Source organism: Pistacia vera, unplaced genomic scaffold (assembly GCF_008641045.1).
Source record: "Pistacia vera cultivar Batoury unplaced genomic scaffold, PisVer_v2 Contig211, whole genome shotgun sequence".
Lineage (NCBI taxonomy): Eukaryota > Viridiplantae > Streptophyta > Magnoliopsida > Sapindales > Anacardiaceae > Pistacia > Pistacia vera.
In genome coordinates this window covers 1,301,470-1,319,709 of record NW_022196015.1, presented here as the reverse complement: position 1 = coordinate 1,319,709, position 18,240 = coordinate 1,301,470, and the positions used below count along the sequence as shown (strand labels likewise).

Here is an 18,240-nt window from a genome sequence, read left to right as displayed (position 1 = left end):
CATGCCCGAAAATAGGAAACAAAAGAAATAAGCCTACAAACAGCCATCCGCTCTAGGGGTTTATCTAAAACCACAAAGGGAGATAAACACCAAGAAGAAAGAAAAGAGAACACCAAAAATCCCACCTACCATAGGACACCTCCCTAGGTTAGGATCATTAAAAGAAAAACACGAAATCAAACTCTTTACCAATGAGACAAAACAACCAAGCAAAAACCCTTCTGCGTAACCCTCTGTAATCCAATCTTCAAACGGTGTTGAGAACTTGAGGAACGTCTTTGAAAATAGATCTAGGGAGGCCCCAATCATTCGCCAACTTCCTATTGCTGTAGGCTGCTGTGACATTCCTAAGGTCCATAGCTTTATCTCTCACAACACTTTTGATAGCATCGATTATGGTGAAAGAATCCTTATGGTCACCCCTAAAACTTTGCGAATTTTGTTCCCTCCAAATCCAATAAACCGTAGCCCCTAAATAGAGCCTACCTAAAGTGAATTTTAGACTCTTACCTTTCCATATCCTTGCCAAATGGGGGATGTAATCATGCCAGGGTCTAACCACATAACCAAGGTCAACAAGACAAAGGATCTTGCTCCAAATAGACTTAGAAAAAGGGCATGCAAAAAATAAGTGGTCAAGAGATTCCATGGATGAGTTACAAAAGCAACAATGAGCATTAGTAGTAGCCCCATAACTCATCAACCTATCCTTTGTAGGTAATCTCTCCTTTATAGCCATCCATAAGATCATAGAGTATCTTGGAATAGCCTTTGAGAACCACACCAAGTCATACCACTCAACTTTTGCTCTCCTTCCTGTAATTGCCTCCCAAGCCGATTTGGTAGAGAAATCCCCCGAAGGTGAGGGTATCTAACAAATCTTGTCATCAACATTAGAAGGAGTGAAATTCACAGAGTTCCTCATGTTAATAAGAGCCCAAGAATTGGCAGTTGGCCACTTCCAGTTGCATACATCAATCACAGAACTCACTTTAGCATCCTTAGCAATCCCCACATCATAAATAATCATTTCCCTATAGGTGCAAACAAGGGGACCGTTTGGGTGCCAGTTATCAAACCAAAGAGAGGTGGTGTTACCATTGCCAATGTTATATTTGATATTCTTTCTAGCCCTTTCCCTATTTTTAAGGATATGTCTCCATGACCATGTATAATTTTGGGGAATGTATATGTCCCAAATGCTTCGATTTCTCAAAAGATAAATTCGGACCCAAGAGACCCGTAAAGTATGGTTTCTGTGATTACATAGGTTCCAAATATGTCTTAAAGAAGCTGCGAGGTTCCACTCCTTAGATTTCATAAACCCAAGCCTGCCTTCATTTTTGGGTACACATACCTCCCCCCAAGATATTCTAGCTTTGTGTCTATTCATATCAACTCTGGACTAAAGAAAAGCTCTCAAACTAGCATCAATTTCCTTATGAATTTTGGAAGGAAAAGTAAAGAGGGACGACCAATAAATTTGCACACTCCAAAGAATGGATTTATTCAAAATAATCCTCCCCGCATAGGATAGAAACCTACTTTTCCAAGAGGCAACCCGAGCCAAGATTTTATCCAAGAGAGGTCAACAATCTCCAAAGGTAAGCTTAGAGGTAATAAGGGGTGCACCTAAGTATTTGATGGGAAAACTACCCTCGGTAAATCCTATCAAACTTAAGAGCTCCATCTTTTCATTGTCACTCACACCAGAAAGGAAGATATTGATCTTATCGGGATTTGCACTCAATCCTGACCAACTTTCAAAAGTAATTAAAGCATTCTTAAGGAGAGACAGAGAAGTACCTTCGGCTTTACAAAAAAGCATGAGATCATCCGCGAAATAAAGATGAGTCAGCCCCATTTTCTTGTATCTCCAATGAAAACTAAAGTTCGGATTAGCCGCCACTCTATTCAAGAGTCGAGAGAGAACCTCCATAGCAATAACAAATAAGTAAGGGGATAAGGGATCCCCTTGTCTCAGCCCTCTAGAGCTCCCAAAGAAACCCACCAACTCCCCATTGATGACCACCGAGAACCTAGGAGTAATGATGCATTTGGATATCCAATTGATAAGAACACTAGGGAAACCAAAATTCTTTAGGACTTCTAAGAGAAACTCCCAATTAACCGAGTCATAAGCCTTCATTAAATCAACTTTCAAGGCACACCTTTTTTCCTTGGCCATAGCTCGATTATAGTTGTGCACCAACTCTTGACATAAGAGGATATTATCTCCTATTCTCCTATCACCTACAAAGGCTGCTTGTGCCGGGTCAATGAAGAGAGGTAAAGCACTCTTAATTCTATTTGCAATGATCTTGGTGATACATTTATAAATTATGTTGCAGTAAGAAATGGGCCGATAGTCCTTACGCAAAGAAGCATTATCACACTTGGGAATAAGAGCAATTGAAGTACAATTTACCTCCCTGAGAAGCTTACCCTCTTGGAAGAAGTCTTTAAAAGCCATAATCACATCTTTTCCCACCACATCCCAAGCTTTCTTGAAGAAATAAGCACCAAAACCATCTGGTCCAGGAGCTTTATTGTTGCCCAACAAAAACAAAGTGTTCTTGATTTCCTCATCCGACACTTCGGCAATCATCCCATTAGCCATATCACTAGTGATGCAAGGTTCAATAATTTCCTCTAAACCCCGGAAGTCTCTCATACCCCTCGGCCCTTCAAAACCTCTTTTAAAGTGGCTGAAATTTTCCTCCTTAATGCTCAAAGGGTCTTCAATAACCATGCCGTTATCACACTTAAGCTTGGTGATTCTATTTCTATTCTTTTTGCCATTCACACACTTGAAGAAATAGCTTGTGTTCTGGTCACCCTCTCTAAGCCATTGCACTCTAGATTTTTGCCTAGCTAAAGACTCCTCAACTCGACTTAAAGAATTAAAATTAAAAGCTTTGGCTTTTTCCTCAAGAATAAGGTTCTCTTCAAGAGGATTAGAAGCAAGAGCATGTTGGACCCTTAGAATGTTTTCTTGAGCTTCAATAACTCTTGCCGAGATATTCCCAAACTCCCTCTTGTTAAACACTTTTAATGCTTCTTTGACTCTCTTCAGTTTAGTAACCAATTGATACATAGGGGTACCCCTAACTTCTTCTTCCCAAGCCTTACTAACAATGCTAATGAAACTTTCATGGTGAGCCTAAGAGTTAAAGAACCGAAATGGGATTTTCCTAAAGGAAGACATAACCCCACATTCAACAATACAAGAAGAATGATCCGAGATGCTCGGGGGAAGGAAATTGGCTATGGAATTACCAAACACACTGCCCCACTTTTCATTCACAAGAGCTCGATCAATCTTAGTGGTAATCCTATGTTCTCCTTCTCTCATATTACTCCAAGTGAAAAAGTTACCCATAAACCGAAGGTCCTCAAGCCTAGTCTCATTACACATATTATTCAAGTCTGAAACGTAATTTCTCCACCTATAAGAACCCCTTATTTTCTCATGCCCAAATCTCATCGCATTAAAATCACCCATAATCAGCCATGGTATTTCCTCAAAATCTTGAGCTTTACCCATTAAGTCTCTCCATAATTCTTTCCTTTCCAGCGGACCATTAGAGCCATAGACAAATGAGCAAACAAATGAGTAATTAGACTCCAAAATAACAACCTTACCATGGATGGCTTGATTCGTAGATTGTATGATTTCAAACCTCACTAAACTAGGATTCCAAGCAACCCAAATTCTACCATTAGGGCAGCACACATAGTTATGGATTACATCCCATCCCCCAAACGTCAAGGACTTAGTAACCTCAAAATTTGGTTCACGAACTCTAGTTTCCAAAATACCACAAATTGTAATTTTATTGGAAGAGATTAGATGTCTAACCTCTTTTTGTTTCAAAGGGGAATTAAGACTTACATTCCACGAAGCAAGCTTAATCATGGGACGGCTGGGCGTTAGGAACTTCTCTCGCCTTCTTGACTAATCTCCTCCTTTGGCTTTTAGAAAGACTTCTGTCCCCCTCCGTTAGACCTTCCTTTTCATCTACTCGAATCAAATTTCCGAACCTCACAATAGCTGGTGAAGTAGACCCCATTTCACATCCCTCATGGTTTTCCACCAAAGGACCCATAGGTGGGGTTACTTCTCTGCTATTGTCACCAGATCTCAACGGATTCAACCTTTTGCTCACTTCCAATCTCCTCTCTTCTATGTTAGGAACACTCACCCCATATTCATTCCCCTTAGCACACTTATCCCTATCATCACACGCACCTCGATTATAAACCCTGTTAAGATCAGCCTTGCTAGGGACATTTACCCTACTCATTTCATCCTTATCTTTCCCAAACCTATCTTCAACATTTTCACTACCCTCTTTGCCATCAAGTTCCCCATTATCCAACTTATTTTCCGAACTAAGAACCACAAAAGGATTAGTGGCGGGTTTTGTTTTACTAACTGTGTCTCTCGACTCATTAATGGGCTGTTCTTTTTTGCGGCTAGAGCTCTCGCACATATTCTCCGCTTGCACAACCATGTCCTTTGACACATTATCCTTCCTCTTGGTCACCATTTGCCATTCTTGAGTGAGATTCAAGTTCTTGTTCTCGGCACTTTCCTTCTCAATTCTAGGGGCTAGGTGACATTCCTTCAAATTGTGCCAAAAAGTTCTACACAAAGGGCAGGCCCTCGGTTTCCAAGAATACTCCACCCCTATGTTCACGTAATCACCATTCGGGAGGCCTAGTTCCACTGAATTCGGGAATGAAGAAGTTGTGTCAATTTCAACACAAACTCTTGCATACTCCAATCTATCTCCTGCATCCTTGATGTTATCCATGTAGAGAGGTTTTCCAATAGCGCTCGCAACATAGCTCAACCCTTTAGCAGTCCAAAACTTCAATGGAACTCCATTAAATTTGACCCAAATTGGCACACTACTGATGCCTTCACCTGCCATTTTTAAATTCGGACACCATTTTTTGAGGAAAAGCGGCTGCCCCCCAATATGCCAAGGGCCCCCTTTCAAGGCCTCATCCCTAGAGCTATCATTATCAAATTTCAGAATAAAGCCCCTAACCCCATTTGAGACAACACCAACCTTGCCGAAGCACTTCCGATTCCTATCGATAAAACCCTTCACAAGAGAGAATGGCAACCTTCTACCAAGGAAGAAACCAACGAGACAATTCATTTCCGGTGCAAAATATTCCATTGGAGCACTGGATTTCGAAACAAAAAGTTTTCTTCAGGATGCAATACCGACTGGCTTTAATTCCCCATTCACCTTTTCCCCAAAAGTCCCACCTCCACTCACCGCTTTCTCACCATGCATCATAATTGGAGGCACCTTTGAATCAACTAGCACATTCCAATCACAAATTTCCATGCCAATCTTATCAATCACTCTTCCATCCCTAACTTGCTGCCTCTTAAACACCCCACCAGAACTCTTTGCCTTACTTGTATTCAAAGAATTCACAAGAAACAGACCATTGGGAGGCAAAGTATGGCTTTGGGAAGGTTTGGGAAGTGGAGGGAAATTTTTTTTTTTTGGTGATGTGGCAGGGCCGGTGACGTGGCAGGCTGACGTGGCATATTGGGGGATGTGGCAAGATGAGTCAGCTTGAGATTGATGAGGTGGAGGGGAGAGATGGATGATTGGTTGGTGAGTTGTCATAATTTGAAGTCAAAGAGATAAGAGATGAGGAAAGCAAAGGGGAACCAATGAAAAACAAGTGAGGTGGCAAAAAACTTATGAAACAGCCTATTAACCAGTCCAAAGGGAATGTGGATAAGAAAAAATCTCAAAAATCCAAATGAGCCAATGGGAGAGAAGGTTACCAATGGATAGCAAGTGGAGGGATTCAAGTTGTCTCACTCAATGAGTGAACCACAACCAAAAATGTCAGACAACTCCAGCCAAAACAACAAAGCTTCGGCCAAAGAAGCACCCAAACTCCGATGACCAGCAAGAATCCGGCAACAACAGGCTAGCCCACCAACCCACTATACATTTTCGATCAAAATAGAACCACAAACAGCCCCTTTACTCCTACCTCACTTCAAAACCAAACAGTAACTCCAAAAAAATGAAAATAAACAAAAAAACTCCAGCAACCAGCAAAACTCCGGCCACCCTCCTCCTTCCCAATCTGGCCAAGCCAAGAAACAGCCCACACAAACCAGCTCAACCACAACATCCACCAACAAGCTTGATTTAAACCCAAATAAAACCCCCAAATGCAGCAAAGAAGAACTGAAACATAGCAAACTAAAAGTTTAACAAAAACAGAAAAACAAACTGCAGTTTTGTGAATGAAAATGTGAAAAGAAAAGAAAAAGAAATGGTGAAGCTTTCTGGTTAGAGGGACAGGTGATGTTTAATGGTAAAGGTGGAGGATGGAGGATGAGGGTGGAGAGAGGGGGGGTGGGTGCAGAAGAAAAACATGGAAGGAGGGCTGGTTTCTAATCCTAGAGAGAAGAGAGAGCATTTTCTCTCACAAACGTAAACCCTTTGGGAGTGATCTCAGCTTTTGCAAACCCAACTTCTTCAACACAATACAAAAAAAAAATCTACATTCCTTTTATCAATATCAAATCACAAACTTCACCAAAAATCAACAACTCAACACATTCAAACAATATTTCAAACTTAAAGCACTACAATCAAAATTGAGCAATTTAGATGTTGGAGAACTCGAAATCTTACCCTTCTCACGCTGAATGCACCACCAATTTCACCAATTGCAGCCTAGATTGCAAGATCCCTAATTTTTGAAAACCAAGGGTTTCTAAATTTTTCTTCAAATTTTCGGAAAAATCTTTGCTAAAATGAGTTGTTTTAGTGTTTGTGAGGATTAAGGAGTGAGGTATAGGGATGGGAATTCACTGGAGAAGCTTTGGATAGAAGGTGGAAGTGTTTGGCTCTTGGATGCGTTTTGAAGTTTTCATGAAAAATGAAGAGTCGCGTGGGTCTTTATATAAAATAGTTTTCGCCGCGACGAAGTTCTTAATTCCCAGTTGATGCCGCGGCGAAAAATTCTTGAGAAAACGTCGCCGCAGCGAAAACTGCTTAGCACATTTTCGCAATACCTTCTATGCCGCGGCGAAGAAACTTATCTCGTTGTGGCGAAAAATTCCAGAGAAAATAACGCCCCGGCAAAGAACTTTTTTCGCCGCGGTGAAGTCTGGACTTTTCGACTTCCATTTTGTGCAAAGCATACATCGCCGTGGCAAAGAAAAAGCTTCGCCGCGGCAAAAACTGGAAAAGTCCCTTTTTCGCCTTAATTTGATAATTCACCTAAAACACCAAAAAACACACAAAATTTCAATTATCCTAAACCATGAAACAACTAAACAAATTCAAAAGCAATACACAATTATCCTAGCATGCTCATACACTTCATGACAGAACTTGTCGAGTTCATTCAATTTCAGCATCCTTTCCTCCCCAACAGCTTGTAAATCCATGTTTAGCTGCTTAACTGCCTAATATGTCTTATGCTCAAGTTCCACCGACAAGTGGCATGCTTTCCCATATACTAACCTAAATGGAGACATTGATGAGAATTGGAGTCTTGAATGCAGTGCGATATACCTATAATGCATCATCTAACTTCCTTGACCAATCTTTCCTAGATGCATTGACTTTCTTCTCTAAAATTCCCTTAAGTTCTCTGTTCGATAGTTCCACTTGCCCACTAGTCTGAGGATGGTATGGTGTAGCCACTCTATGTTTCACTCCATATTTTCCCAACACGGCATCTAATTGCCTATTGCAAAAATGAGACACCCAATCACTGATGATTGCCCGTGGTACCCCAAATCTTGAGAAAATGTCCTTTCTCACAAAGTTAACCACCACCCTGGCATCATTGGATGGTAATGCAACTGCTTCCACCCATTTCGAAACATAATCCACCACTACCAAAATGTATACATTCCTAAAAGAATTTGGGAAATGACCCATGAAGTCAATTCCCCACACATCAAACAGCTCAACAACTAGGATATTGTTCAACGGCATCTCATCTCTCCTTGAAATATTTCCACTCCGTTGACATTGATCACATTCCTAAACTACTCGGAAGGCATCCTTGAATAGGGTTGGCTAATAAAATCCAGATTGAAGGACCTTGGCTGCTGTCCTAGTTCCTCCAAAATGACCACCTATTTCTTTCTCATGGCAATGTCGTACAATACTCTCTATTTCCTCTTCCGGGACACACCTACGTATCATCTGATCAGCACAGTGTTTATACAAAAATGGCTCTTCCCAGAAATAATACTTCAAGTCTGAGAAAAACTTCCTTTTTTGCTGGAATGGCATGCCAATTGGGAGCACTCTCGACGACAAGTAGTTTGCAATATCTGCATACCAAGGTGCTTCCTCAATTCTCATCAATGTCTCATTCGGGAAGGTTTCCTTGATTTGGGTTTCCTCTTCACTTCCTTGGGTTGGTTGTTCAATCCTTGACAAATGATCTGCCACCACATTTTCTGACCCCTTTTTATCTCAGATCTCCAACTCAAACTCTTGTAGTAATAGGATCCATCTAATCAGTCGAGCTTTCACTTCTTGCTTTGCCAACAGGTGTTTGAGTGCCGAATGATCCGTGTAGACTATCATCTTAGCACCTAGCAAATAAGAACAAAATTTTTCAAATGCAGAAACCACAACTAACAACTCTTTTTCAGTAGTGGTGTAATTCAACTGTGCATCAGTGAGTGTTTTGCTAGCATACTAAATTACATGCAACACTTTGTTCTTTCTTTGTCCTAAAACTATTCCTAGTGCAAAATCACTAGCATCACATATCAATTCAAACGGTAGTCCCCAATCGGGAACTGCAATAATAGGTACAGACACTAACAATTTCTTTAGAGTTTGAAAAGCATGCATGCATTCATCATTAAAATCAAAAGGAACATCCGTAATTAGTAAATTACAAAGGGGTTTAGAGATTTTAAAGAAATCGTTGATAAACCGTCTATAGAACCCCACATGCCTCGAGAAACTCCGAATTACCTTAACATTTGCAGGTGGTGGCAGCTTCTCAATCACTTCTGTTTTCGCTCAATCCACTTCGATGCTGTCCTTTGAAATTATGTGACCAAGCATTATTCCTTCATATACCATGAAGTGGCATTTCTCCCAATTGAGCACCAAATTCGTCTCCTGACATTGCTGCAAAACAAATGAAAGATTAGATAAGCAATTGTCAAAAGACGAACCAAAAATAGAGAAGTCATCCATGAAGACTTTTATAAACCGCTCAACCATGTCACCAAAGATCGACATCATGCATTGCTGAAATGTGGCTGGTGTATTGTACAACCCGAAAGGCATCCTTCTGTACGCAAAGGTGCCATAGGGACAAGTGAATGTCATCTTCTTTTGATCTTCAAGCGCAATGGCAATTTGATTATATCCTGAAAAACCATCCAAGAAACAATAGTAAGCATGCCCTCCCAATCTCTCCAACATTTGATCGATGAAAGGAAGGGGGAAATGATCCTTCCTTGTTGCTTCATTCAATTTTTGGTAGTCAATGCACACTCTCCAACCCGTGACTGTCCTAGTTGCTATCAATTCATTGCTTTCATTCTTTATCATTGTGATACCTCCTTTCTTTAGAACCACTTGCACCGGGCTCACCCATGGACTATCAGAAATAGGATAAATTATGCCTGCATCTAGAAGTTTCACCACTTCCTTTATCAAAGGATTCAATCTCCATTGTGGTTGTACCCTAGGCTTGACATCATCTTCCATGAGTATCTTATGCATACAAAATGATGGCGAGATGCCTCTAATGTCCGAAATAGTTCATCCAATTGCTGATCTATGTTCCCTTAACACCCGAATCAACCGCTCTTCTTCCACTTTACTTAACCTTGAATTGATAATCACTGGGAAGGTTTCTGCTTCACCAAGATACACATATTTGAGGTGGGAAGGTAAAGGCTTTAGCTCAAGTTTTAGAGGTTCTTCAGTTCTTGCCTTTTCCTTCTCTTTCTCAATATCAAACTCTTCAAATTCTGAATCTTAGCTTGCCTTTATCTGCTCAAGTGTTTTCAAAAATCTAGTACACTCATTCTTCGTCGGCTCATCTACCGCTATTGTTTTTTATTAGGCAATACATGCTTCTAGAGGTAGTTGAGGGTGTTCTCTTCAATAGTCCCTGCTACTAGTTTATCCACCACGTCTACACTAAAAGACGAATCTGACTCTGATGGAAATTTCATGGCTTCGAAAACATTGAACGTGACATCTTGAACCCTTAGCAGCAACTTTCCCTCTTGCACATCAATGAGAGCTCTTCCAGTGGCCAAAAATGATCGCCCCAACATGAAAGGCATTTCCTTGTCCTCTTCCATGTCTAACACAACAAAGTCCGACACAGCAAAGTCCACAAGAAAGATAACTTTGTCCACCTTCACCAAAACATCTTCAACTATTCCCCTCGGATGCTTGATGGATCTATTTGCAAGCTGCAGAGATATGGTTGTCGGCTTCACTTCACCAATCCCTAATCTCCTGAAAACAGAAAGAGGCATTAGATTTATACTTACACCTAAATCACATAAAACTCTATCAAAAGTAATGTCTTTTATAACATAAGAAATAGTAAAACTCCCTGGATCTTTGAGTTTCGGGGGCAGCTTCTTCAGTAGAATGGCGCTGCACTCCTCCATGAGCATCAGTGTTTCCTCATCTTCTAACTTCCTTTTGTTTGATAAAATCTCCTTCAGAAATTTTTCGTAGCTCGGCATCTGTTGCAATGCATCTGCAAAAGGAATGTTAATATGCAGTTTTTTAAATATTTCAATGAATTTGGTAAACTACTTATCCTGATTTTTCTTCTTTAGTCTCTGAGGAAAAGGCACAGGAGGGGTGTGGTGTGCCAACTCTGGTGGTATCTTGGGAAATGACAATTTCGCTTTCTTTTGCCTTTGCCTCTCTTCCCACTTTTGTTCATCTTCCCTAAGACTGGTTGGTTTCTCTTCAGCAATTATCTCTTCGTCAACTTCCTCATCGAAATCTTCATTTTCTTTTGGTAGGCTTCCTTCTTTCCCTAATTGTTCCACCTCTTCCAAGATTGTCCCACTCCGTAGTGTTATTACATTTGCTTGTTCACGTGGGTTTGTCACTGTGTTACTTGGTAAGGAACCCTGTGGTCTCTTATTGAGCTTATCAGCCAATTGACACACCTATACCTCCAAGTTCCAAATGAACACCCCTTGGTTTCTAAAATTCGTCCTCGTCTCATTCATGAAACCTGTGGTCTCTTGCATAAACTTTCCGAACATATCCTCCAGTTTTGTCAATCTTTGCTCTCCTAGTTGATTATTCACCCCCGCTTGGTTGTTTGGTATCGTTCTTTGGTTCCATTCATTGTTCTGTTGATTCTGATTGCCCCAAGACAAGTTTGGATGATTCCTCCAACCAGGATTATACGTGTTGGAGTACGGATTGTTCTGTTGTCTCGAATTTCTTGGCAAGTAGTTCACTTGTTCTGATGATGATAAAGCTGAAGCAAACATGTTCCCCACTTCACATTCACTGCTCACATGATTACCTGCACAAAGATCACAAGTTAGTTGAAGAGCTTAAATAGAATTTACCTGCATACTTCCCAACTAATTCTGAAGTGTTGTAAGTTGGGCTGAAATAGTCGTGTATGCATCAACTTCATGAAGACCCATAGATTTCTTCGACTGCATCCTCTCATTAGGTCTTTGATAGTTGTTACTTGCAAAACCTCAAGCAACTCATGAGCTTCTTCAGGTGTCTTATTTTGCAATGCTCCTCCCGATGCTGCGTCCACCATTGTTTGCACATTAACCATCAATCCATTATAAAACGTTTGGACTTGCATCCAAACTGACAAACCATGGTGTGGACACCTCCTCAGTAGTTCCTTGTATCTTTCCCAAGCCTCATATAATGATTCAGACTCTTCTTGGAGAAACGATGTGATATCATTTCTCATCTTCATAGATTTTACTGGAGGAAAGAATTTGGTCAGGAACTTCTGTGCTAATTCATTCTAGGTTGTGATCATCCCTGGTGGTAGTGCCATTAACCATCCCTTTGCTTTATCCCTCAATGAAAAAGGGAACAATCTCAATCTGATGGCATCATCTGACACTCCGTTTGAATTGAAAGTATCACAAATCTCCAAAAAATTTGCAATGTGCAGATTTGGATCTTCCTTCAAATCTCCCTTAAACTGTACCGACTGCTGGATCATCTGGATGATTGCTGGCTTTATTTTGAAGGTGTTGGCTTGTACTGCTAGTCTAGTTATACTTGACCCACTGCCATCAACTGTGGGAACTGAAAATTCCCTCAATGTTCTATTTTCTACCATCTCAATAACTATGGCCTCTCTTTCTCTTCTCTCTTTGTTAAGTCTTCTCGCGATTCGTTCAATCTCTAGATCTACAGGAACCACTAGCTGACGTCTAGCTCTTCGCATAAACTACACAAAAAGAGAGAAAAAGTGAGATCACATGCTAACAGAAAAGAAAAAAAAAAATTAAACCAATAAACAATTAAACAAAAATAAAACTCCAATCTAGCTGCACAAGAAAAATTCAATGTTAACACAAAAATCAATCCGCGGCAACGGCGCCAAAAACTTGATGCGTTGTTACTACAACATGCAATATAGCAAGTGTACTAGTCACACAAAGTAATAAAGTGATGAGTGAGTATTGTTCCCATGAGGATTGGTTGCTAAGCACTGATTTTCCTATTTGTTTTCAAGTTGGAAAAACCGAAAGTGTTTGGATTTATAGGAGAATCTAAACTAAATTGAAAGCAAAATTTACTATGTAATTAAAAAGCTAATTAATGAAAGCAAGATTAAAGTAAGAGTAATATCACTTTAAGTAAACAGGTAGGGTTTTGACTTCATTAGGACTCTATGGATTAATTCTATGAATTATACTACTTCTACACTCACATGCACGAATTGTAACTCGAATTCCTTAAATTGTAAAACATATCTTCTCTAGCTATGAATTCCTACTTTTCCCTATTAAGCTTCCACACCCAACAATTTAAAGATTAATAGATCCAAGTTCATTAAGCTAATGGAATCCTAGATTGAATTCATTGATTCTCAAACCTATCTCTAGCGTTCAATACAACAATGGTGATTACCCAAGAAGCTCAACATGATTCATTTCTCAATCTCATCATGTTCAACAATTAAAATCAATAAAAATCAGAATAATTTCACAATCGATGCAATAGAATGTAAAAGTAACAATAATCTATTGATTACCCATAGAAATCCGAATTACATCAAAATCCTAACCCAAAGTGAGTTAGTTCATAGCCAAATTAACACAAATAGCAAGAAAAATAGTAACACGGCAGTCAACATGTTGAAACAAAGAGAAAAGAGTAAAAAGATCTCCCCTAATTGATGAATCCACAAGGTTAAATCTCCAATCTTCTCTTCTTTTCTCCCAAAATGTCAAAGCTCTCTCAACCAAGACGAACACCAGACCAACCCCTCTAAAAAATGACAAGGTTTTCTTAAATAGTCCGCCCAAAAACCTAACAACTTTCCTAAAATAAAACTGTGTGTTTTGAAGAAAAATAAAAATTACAGACTTCGCCACGGCGAAGAATAAACTTCTCCGCAGCAACGAATTCCCGAGACTTTATCACTGCGGCGAAGAAAGAACTTTGTCGCAATGAACCTTGCAGAATAATTCTGAAATTATGGAATTACCCTCCACTTGCTTCCTTGCTTGAATCTTCAATCTTTGATGCTTTCCAATGGGAACAAGCTTCATAGTGCTTCAAATCCGCTTCAGAACTTCTCCGAATTTTGAGATTTGTTCGCTTCTGGGTCCTGGAACTCGAGTCTGATCATTATTTGCTCAAAGTGCATGTTTTGGCCTGAAACATAAAACATATGAAATTAATTTGCAATTCAGGCAAAAACGACATAAGAAGTATCCAAAATCTGGCCAAAAAGCCTAAATAAAATAGTATAATCCTCGGATTATCACTTACCCCACTGATCTCCGACCCACCAGAGATAATGGAACAGAAACCCTTTGGTGTAGGTTCTCACGGGGGGGAGTGGGTGGGTGGGGGGAGATGCTTTCTTTGAGCTTTTCTGGTTGATTATATTCTTCCTTTTATGCATTAACAGATCTCGGAGATGTCCCCTCTTCAGTAATGCGACGACGTCCAACCGTAAGGTGATGCAGTCTGTGGTGTTATGACCATTATCACAGTGGAATTCATACCACTTGGTTCTGTCCCTCTTTGCTTCGGGATTGAGCTTGTTCAGCCACTTAACGGTAGGTCCCATTCCTTTCATAATTGCCAGGGCTTGGGCTGGTTCGACATTTAGGTTGTACTCTAGAACTTTATATTGGCTTGGCCTAGATGGTCTATTGTCGGTTCTAATTGGTGGGCAGTCATATGGTCTTTTAACCTTGTTCAAATTGCATGGAGGGTGTTGGTAACGGGGCTCAATCGATCTGGACTCTAACCTTCTATCGTTCCGCCATTAGTGACGGTCGTCGTATCTGGCATGCCTCATCTGGTTCATTTCATCTTCCTCCCACCTTATTTGAATTACAGCTCTGGCTAAGGCGTCTTCCATCATGGTGCAGCCGAGCTTCGTCAGGTCTTTGTATAGTTCTTCATCTGGGAGGAGACCCTTTCTAAAGGCGTCTACTGCTGTCTCTAGGTTACAGGTGGGGATGGAGATTTTTTCTTTGTTGAACCTGCTAACGTATTCTCTCAGCGGCTCCCCCCTCTTCTGATAGACTCTGTACAGATCGACCGATAGTTTCTTGAGTTTCTTGCTGTTGGCAAATTGTTTAACGAAGGTGTTTATGAGCTGGGCGAATGAGTTGATTAAACAGTTTGGGAGGTTAGTGTACCACTGAAGAGCTGGGCCGGAGAGGCTTGAACTGAAGCTCTTACACATGCAAGCCTCCCTCAGTGTTCGGGGTATCGATATGGCAAATATCCGCTACTTGTAAAAGGCTATGTGGTCATCTGGGTCGGTTATGCTGTCATAAGGCTTCATGCTGGGGATGGTGAACTTGTGTGGTATATCGGCCAGTGCGATTGCGTCTACGAAGGGTGATCGGCATAGTAGTGAGGTTGGCTCTTTTTTGTTGGGATTGGCATTCCGGGTATGCGTCTCATCACTACCTCTATGTCGGCTAGTCTCTTGGCCAATATCTGCTCCATGGGAGATGCAGATACCACTAGGTCATCCTGGTTAACTTGGTTGGCCATGCGATTTGTACCTTGTGCGTTCTGGTGGGTCAATCCGCGTGTTGTAGCCTGACGGATCACTCCGTTGTGCGCCGCTTGGTAGCTTTGATCCCCATTCATTCCCTCCGATTAGGTGACTCCCTTTATGACCGATCAGGTGTTTCACCCCACATGGATTGTAAGGGGGTTATTTGGGATTCGCTTGGCTCGTTGGGATGAATGGACTCGAGCAGGCTGGTTTGAAGGAGTGGGGGATTGCTCGACCCGTGAGGATGAGTCGAGCCAGGTGGAGTTTGGGTAGGGATGACTAACTGAAGGTGAGATGGGACGGCGAGGATGGATGGTTCTTGTTGTAATGGGCTTTTTGCCACTTGGACACCTTGATCTCGCGCTTAAAGTGGATCGACCGAGAGTGGTTCTATCGGTAGCCCCCGTTCACTATTAGTCAGGGTTGAATCGTCAACTAATGACGAACATAGTTGGCGTGACTTTGTATCCAAGATCATGGGTCTGTGTTCTGGAGTTTGGAGAGGCTGCATAGACGGATACCTGACAAGGCAGAAGCTCAAGTTCATAAAACTGACTTACCTTCTTTTTTAGAGATTGGTTCTTGGCCCTGATGAAGGCGTTTTCAATCCAGATGGCGGTGTTCTCAGCTTCCACTGCTACCACCTTGTCTGAGTGCTATTGCATGAGGGTGGTTAGAGCTTCCAGTTTGGCCTCAAGGCCAGGATTAGTGTTATTAGAATTGTCAGCCATAGAAGTTTCTTTACGTAGCAAGAGTTGTGAGCCGAACGATTTCCAGAGGCCCTACGGTGGGCGCCAAACTGTAGATGCAAAAATCTTCCTTTATGGAAAGAGGGACTGATCTCATGAGGTTGATGCCACTAGCGATCTGTTGCACCTGGACACGTAAGAAAATAAGCGTGAAGCAAACGGAAAACACCGAGGTGGTTTTTGCCGTAGGCACTCCGACGCTCAAGTCAGCAAGGTTGAGTGAGGCTAGTTTAGTGAGGGTTAGTGAGACTGTGACTAAGATTGTAATGCGAAGTTATCAAGTGGGAACTTCAGGGTCTGAAGGTGTAATGTCTCTGTCTCTTGTGAGGGGGCTAGCCTCTGTTTAAATAGTGACTATAGAGTCTTCGAATCCTGGTGGGATTAGGAGTCCTTGCAGCAATGGTCCTCTGAAAAAGTGGAGCCTTTGGCTCCCTTATCTTAGTAGGAACGGGAGTCCCAGTTCGCCTAGGATACGGACCTTAGACGAATTAGGATAGTGATTGACTTCTTTAGTAGAGTTCAAGCAATACTGTAGTTCATAGGCAACTGTGGGCTTTGAGTTAATCATAAATCCAGAAGGTGTTCTAGGATTAGAAGGCCTGGGTCCAGATGGTGAGGAACTGGGAAAGCATACCGAATGGGTCTTATCTATAGAACTCTAACTAGGGCCCCATCAGAATTGGGCCGAGCTTTTAGCTTGGTTGAAGGGGTCTTCATCTTTGGGCCTATTTGGGCCGAGGACATTTTTTGGTCCTAACATAACTTAATATAGGTGTAATTATAAATATTATTGTTTTGATTTCTTATTTTCTAATTCACGTCTTAGTAGTATGTATTATAATTATAATTCATTGTTTTAATAGTCATTGCTGCAATTAGACAAGAAGAGAAAGAAAATAATCCTAAGGATAATAGTATGGAAATACAAAAATTTTCATACCAAGAAGCTCTAAACATGTTGAGAAACTATAAATATTTTGGTTTCAACAAGAAGGTATTTATGCTAGTGAGTTATTACGTACCCGCAAGTTAAAAGATGTAATAACAATTCTAAAATATAAATCATTGTCTCAAACAATTTTTGATAAATATTTTATTTCACCTTAAACCTTTAGGCTCCGTTTGGCACACTACTTTCCTACTATCCCATCTTAAAAATCAAAAAACGTATTTGTTTTAATATTCTTCAAAATTCAATCTTATGCTATTCAACTCAAAACATTAAAAACTACCATTCTCAATAAAATTTTTTAAAATTAGCAACAACACCCTCACCCACCCAAGCCACTATCACCTACCAACAGCCATCGCCGGCGTTGTAACAACGCACGACTGGTTGGATCAAGCTGATCCTGCACCGATCTTTCTGTTTCCGATCAGATCCACCATGGATCTGGTTGTTGACGGCCAGATCTATGGCCAAACGATGGCCAGATATCTTGGCCATCAACGACGACCAAGATTTGGCTGTCAACAACAACCAGATCTGTGGTCGTAGATCTAGTCATTTCCTACTATATCTATTGTGGATCTGGTCGAAAAATGCTAGGTTGGCGCACGACTAGCCAAATCTAGCCGTTCATGAGCCATTCTAGCAGATTCTAGCCATCTTCTGGTGGTGGTGGCCAGCTATCAACAATATGTGGGAAGGTGGGGATGTTTTTGTCAATTTATAAACGTTTATTGTGGGGGTTGTTTAGTTAAATTAACAAAACTAGGTGGTTAAAATAATCTAAATATTTTTGGAAAATATTTTCCAAAAATGCACCAAAAACTTCTCAGAATCCTATCATATTTTTCAAAAATGTTATTCAACATAGAATGCTATTCTAAAATACTAACCAAATAGACCCTTAATGTATCATAGCATATATATATATATTTTGTTTTTGCAATATACATATAATTATTACTATGTGAATGCAACTTTCTTATGACGGGAATTAGAAAAATTATGGAGAAATTATGTTTCAGACTTGAATAATATGTGTAATGAGACTAGACTTGAGGACCTTCGGTTTATGGGTAGCTTTTTCACTTGGAGTAATATAAGAGATGTGTATTATATGATTACTACTAAGATTGATCGAGCTCTTGTGAACGAAAAGTGGGGCTGTGTGTTTGGTAATTCCATAGCCAATTTCCTCCCCCCAAGCATTTCGGACCATTCTCCTTGTATTGTTAAGTGTGGAGTTATGTCTTCACCTAGGAA

General features: G+C 40.7%; 1 protein-coding gene and 1 non-coding gene across 2 annotated transcripts; one reads left to right on the top strand and one right to left on the bottom strand.

Annotated features, from left to right (window-relative positions):
- Window positions 1–3,911: 3,911 nt before the first annotated feature.
- On the bottom strand, window positions 3,912–5,174 carry LOC116129396. The gene has a single exon (XM_031415141.1). It carries the CDS (start codon window positions 5,172–5,174, stop codon window positions 3,912–3,914), a length of 1,263 nt encoding a protein of 420 aa, XP_031271001.1.
- A 6,701-nt stretch (window positions 5,175–11,875) lies between these two features.
- On the top strand, window positions 11,876–11,982 carry LOC116129424. The gene has a single exon (XR_004127917.1). It is a non-coding gene; the product is annotated as a small nucleolar RNA R71 (small nucleolar RNA).
- Window positions 11,983–18,240: the final 6,258 nt, after the last annotated feature.

What these genes read in the sequence shown, in the direction of transcription:
- LOC116129396 (XM_031415141.1), bottom strand. Translation starts at nt 5,174, where the DNA reads ATGAATTGTCTCGTTGGTTTCTTCCTTGGTAGAAGGTTGCCATTCTCT.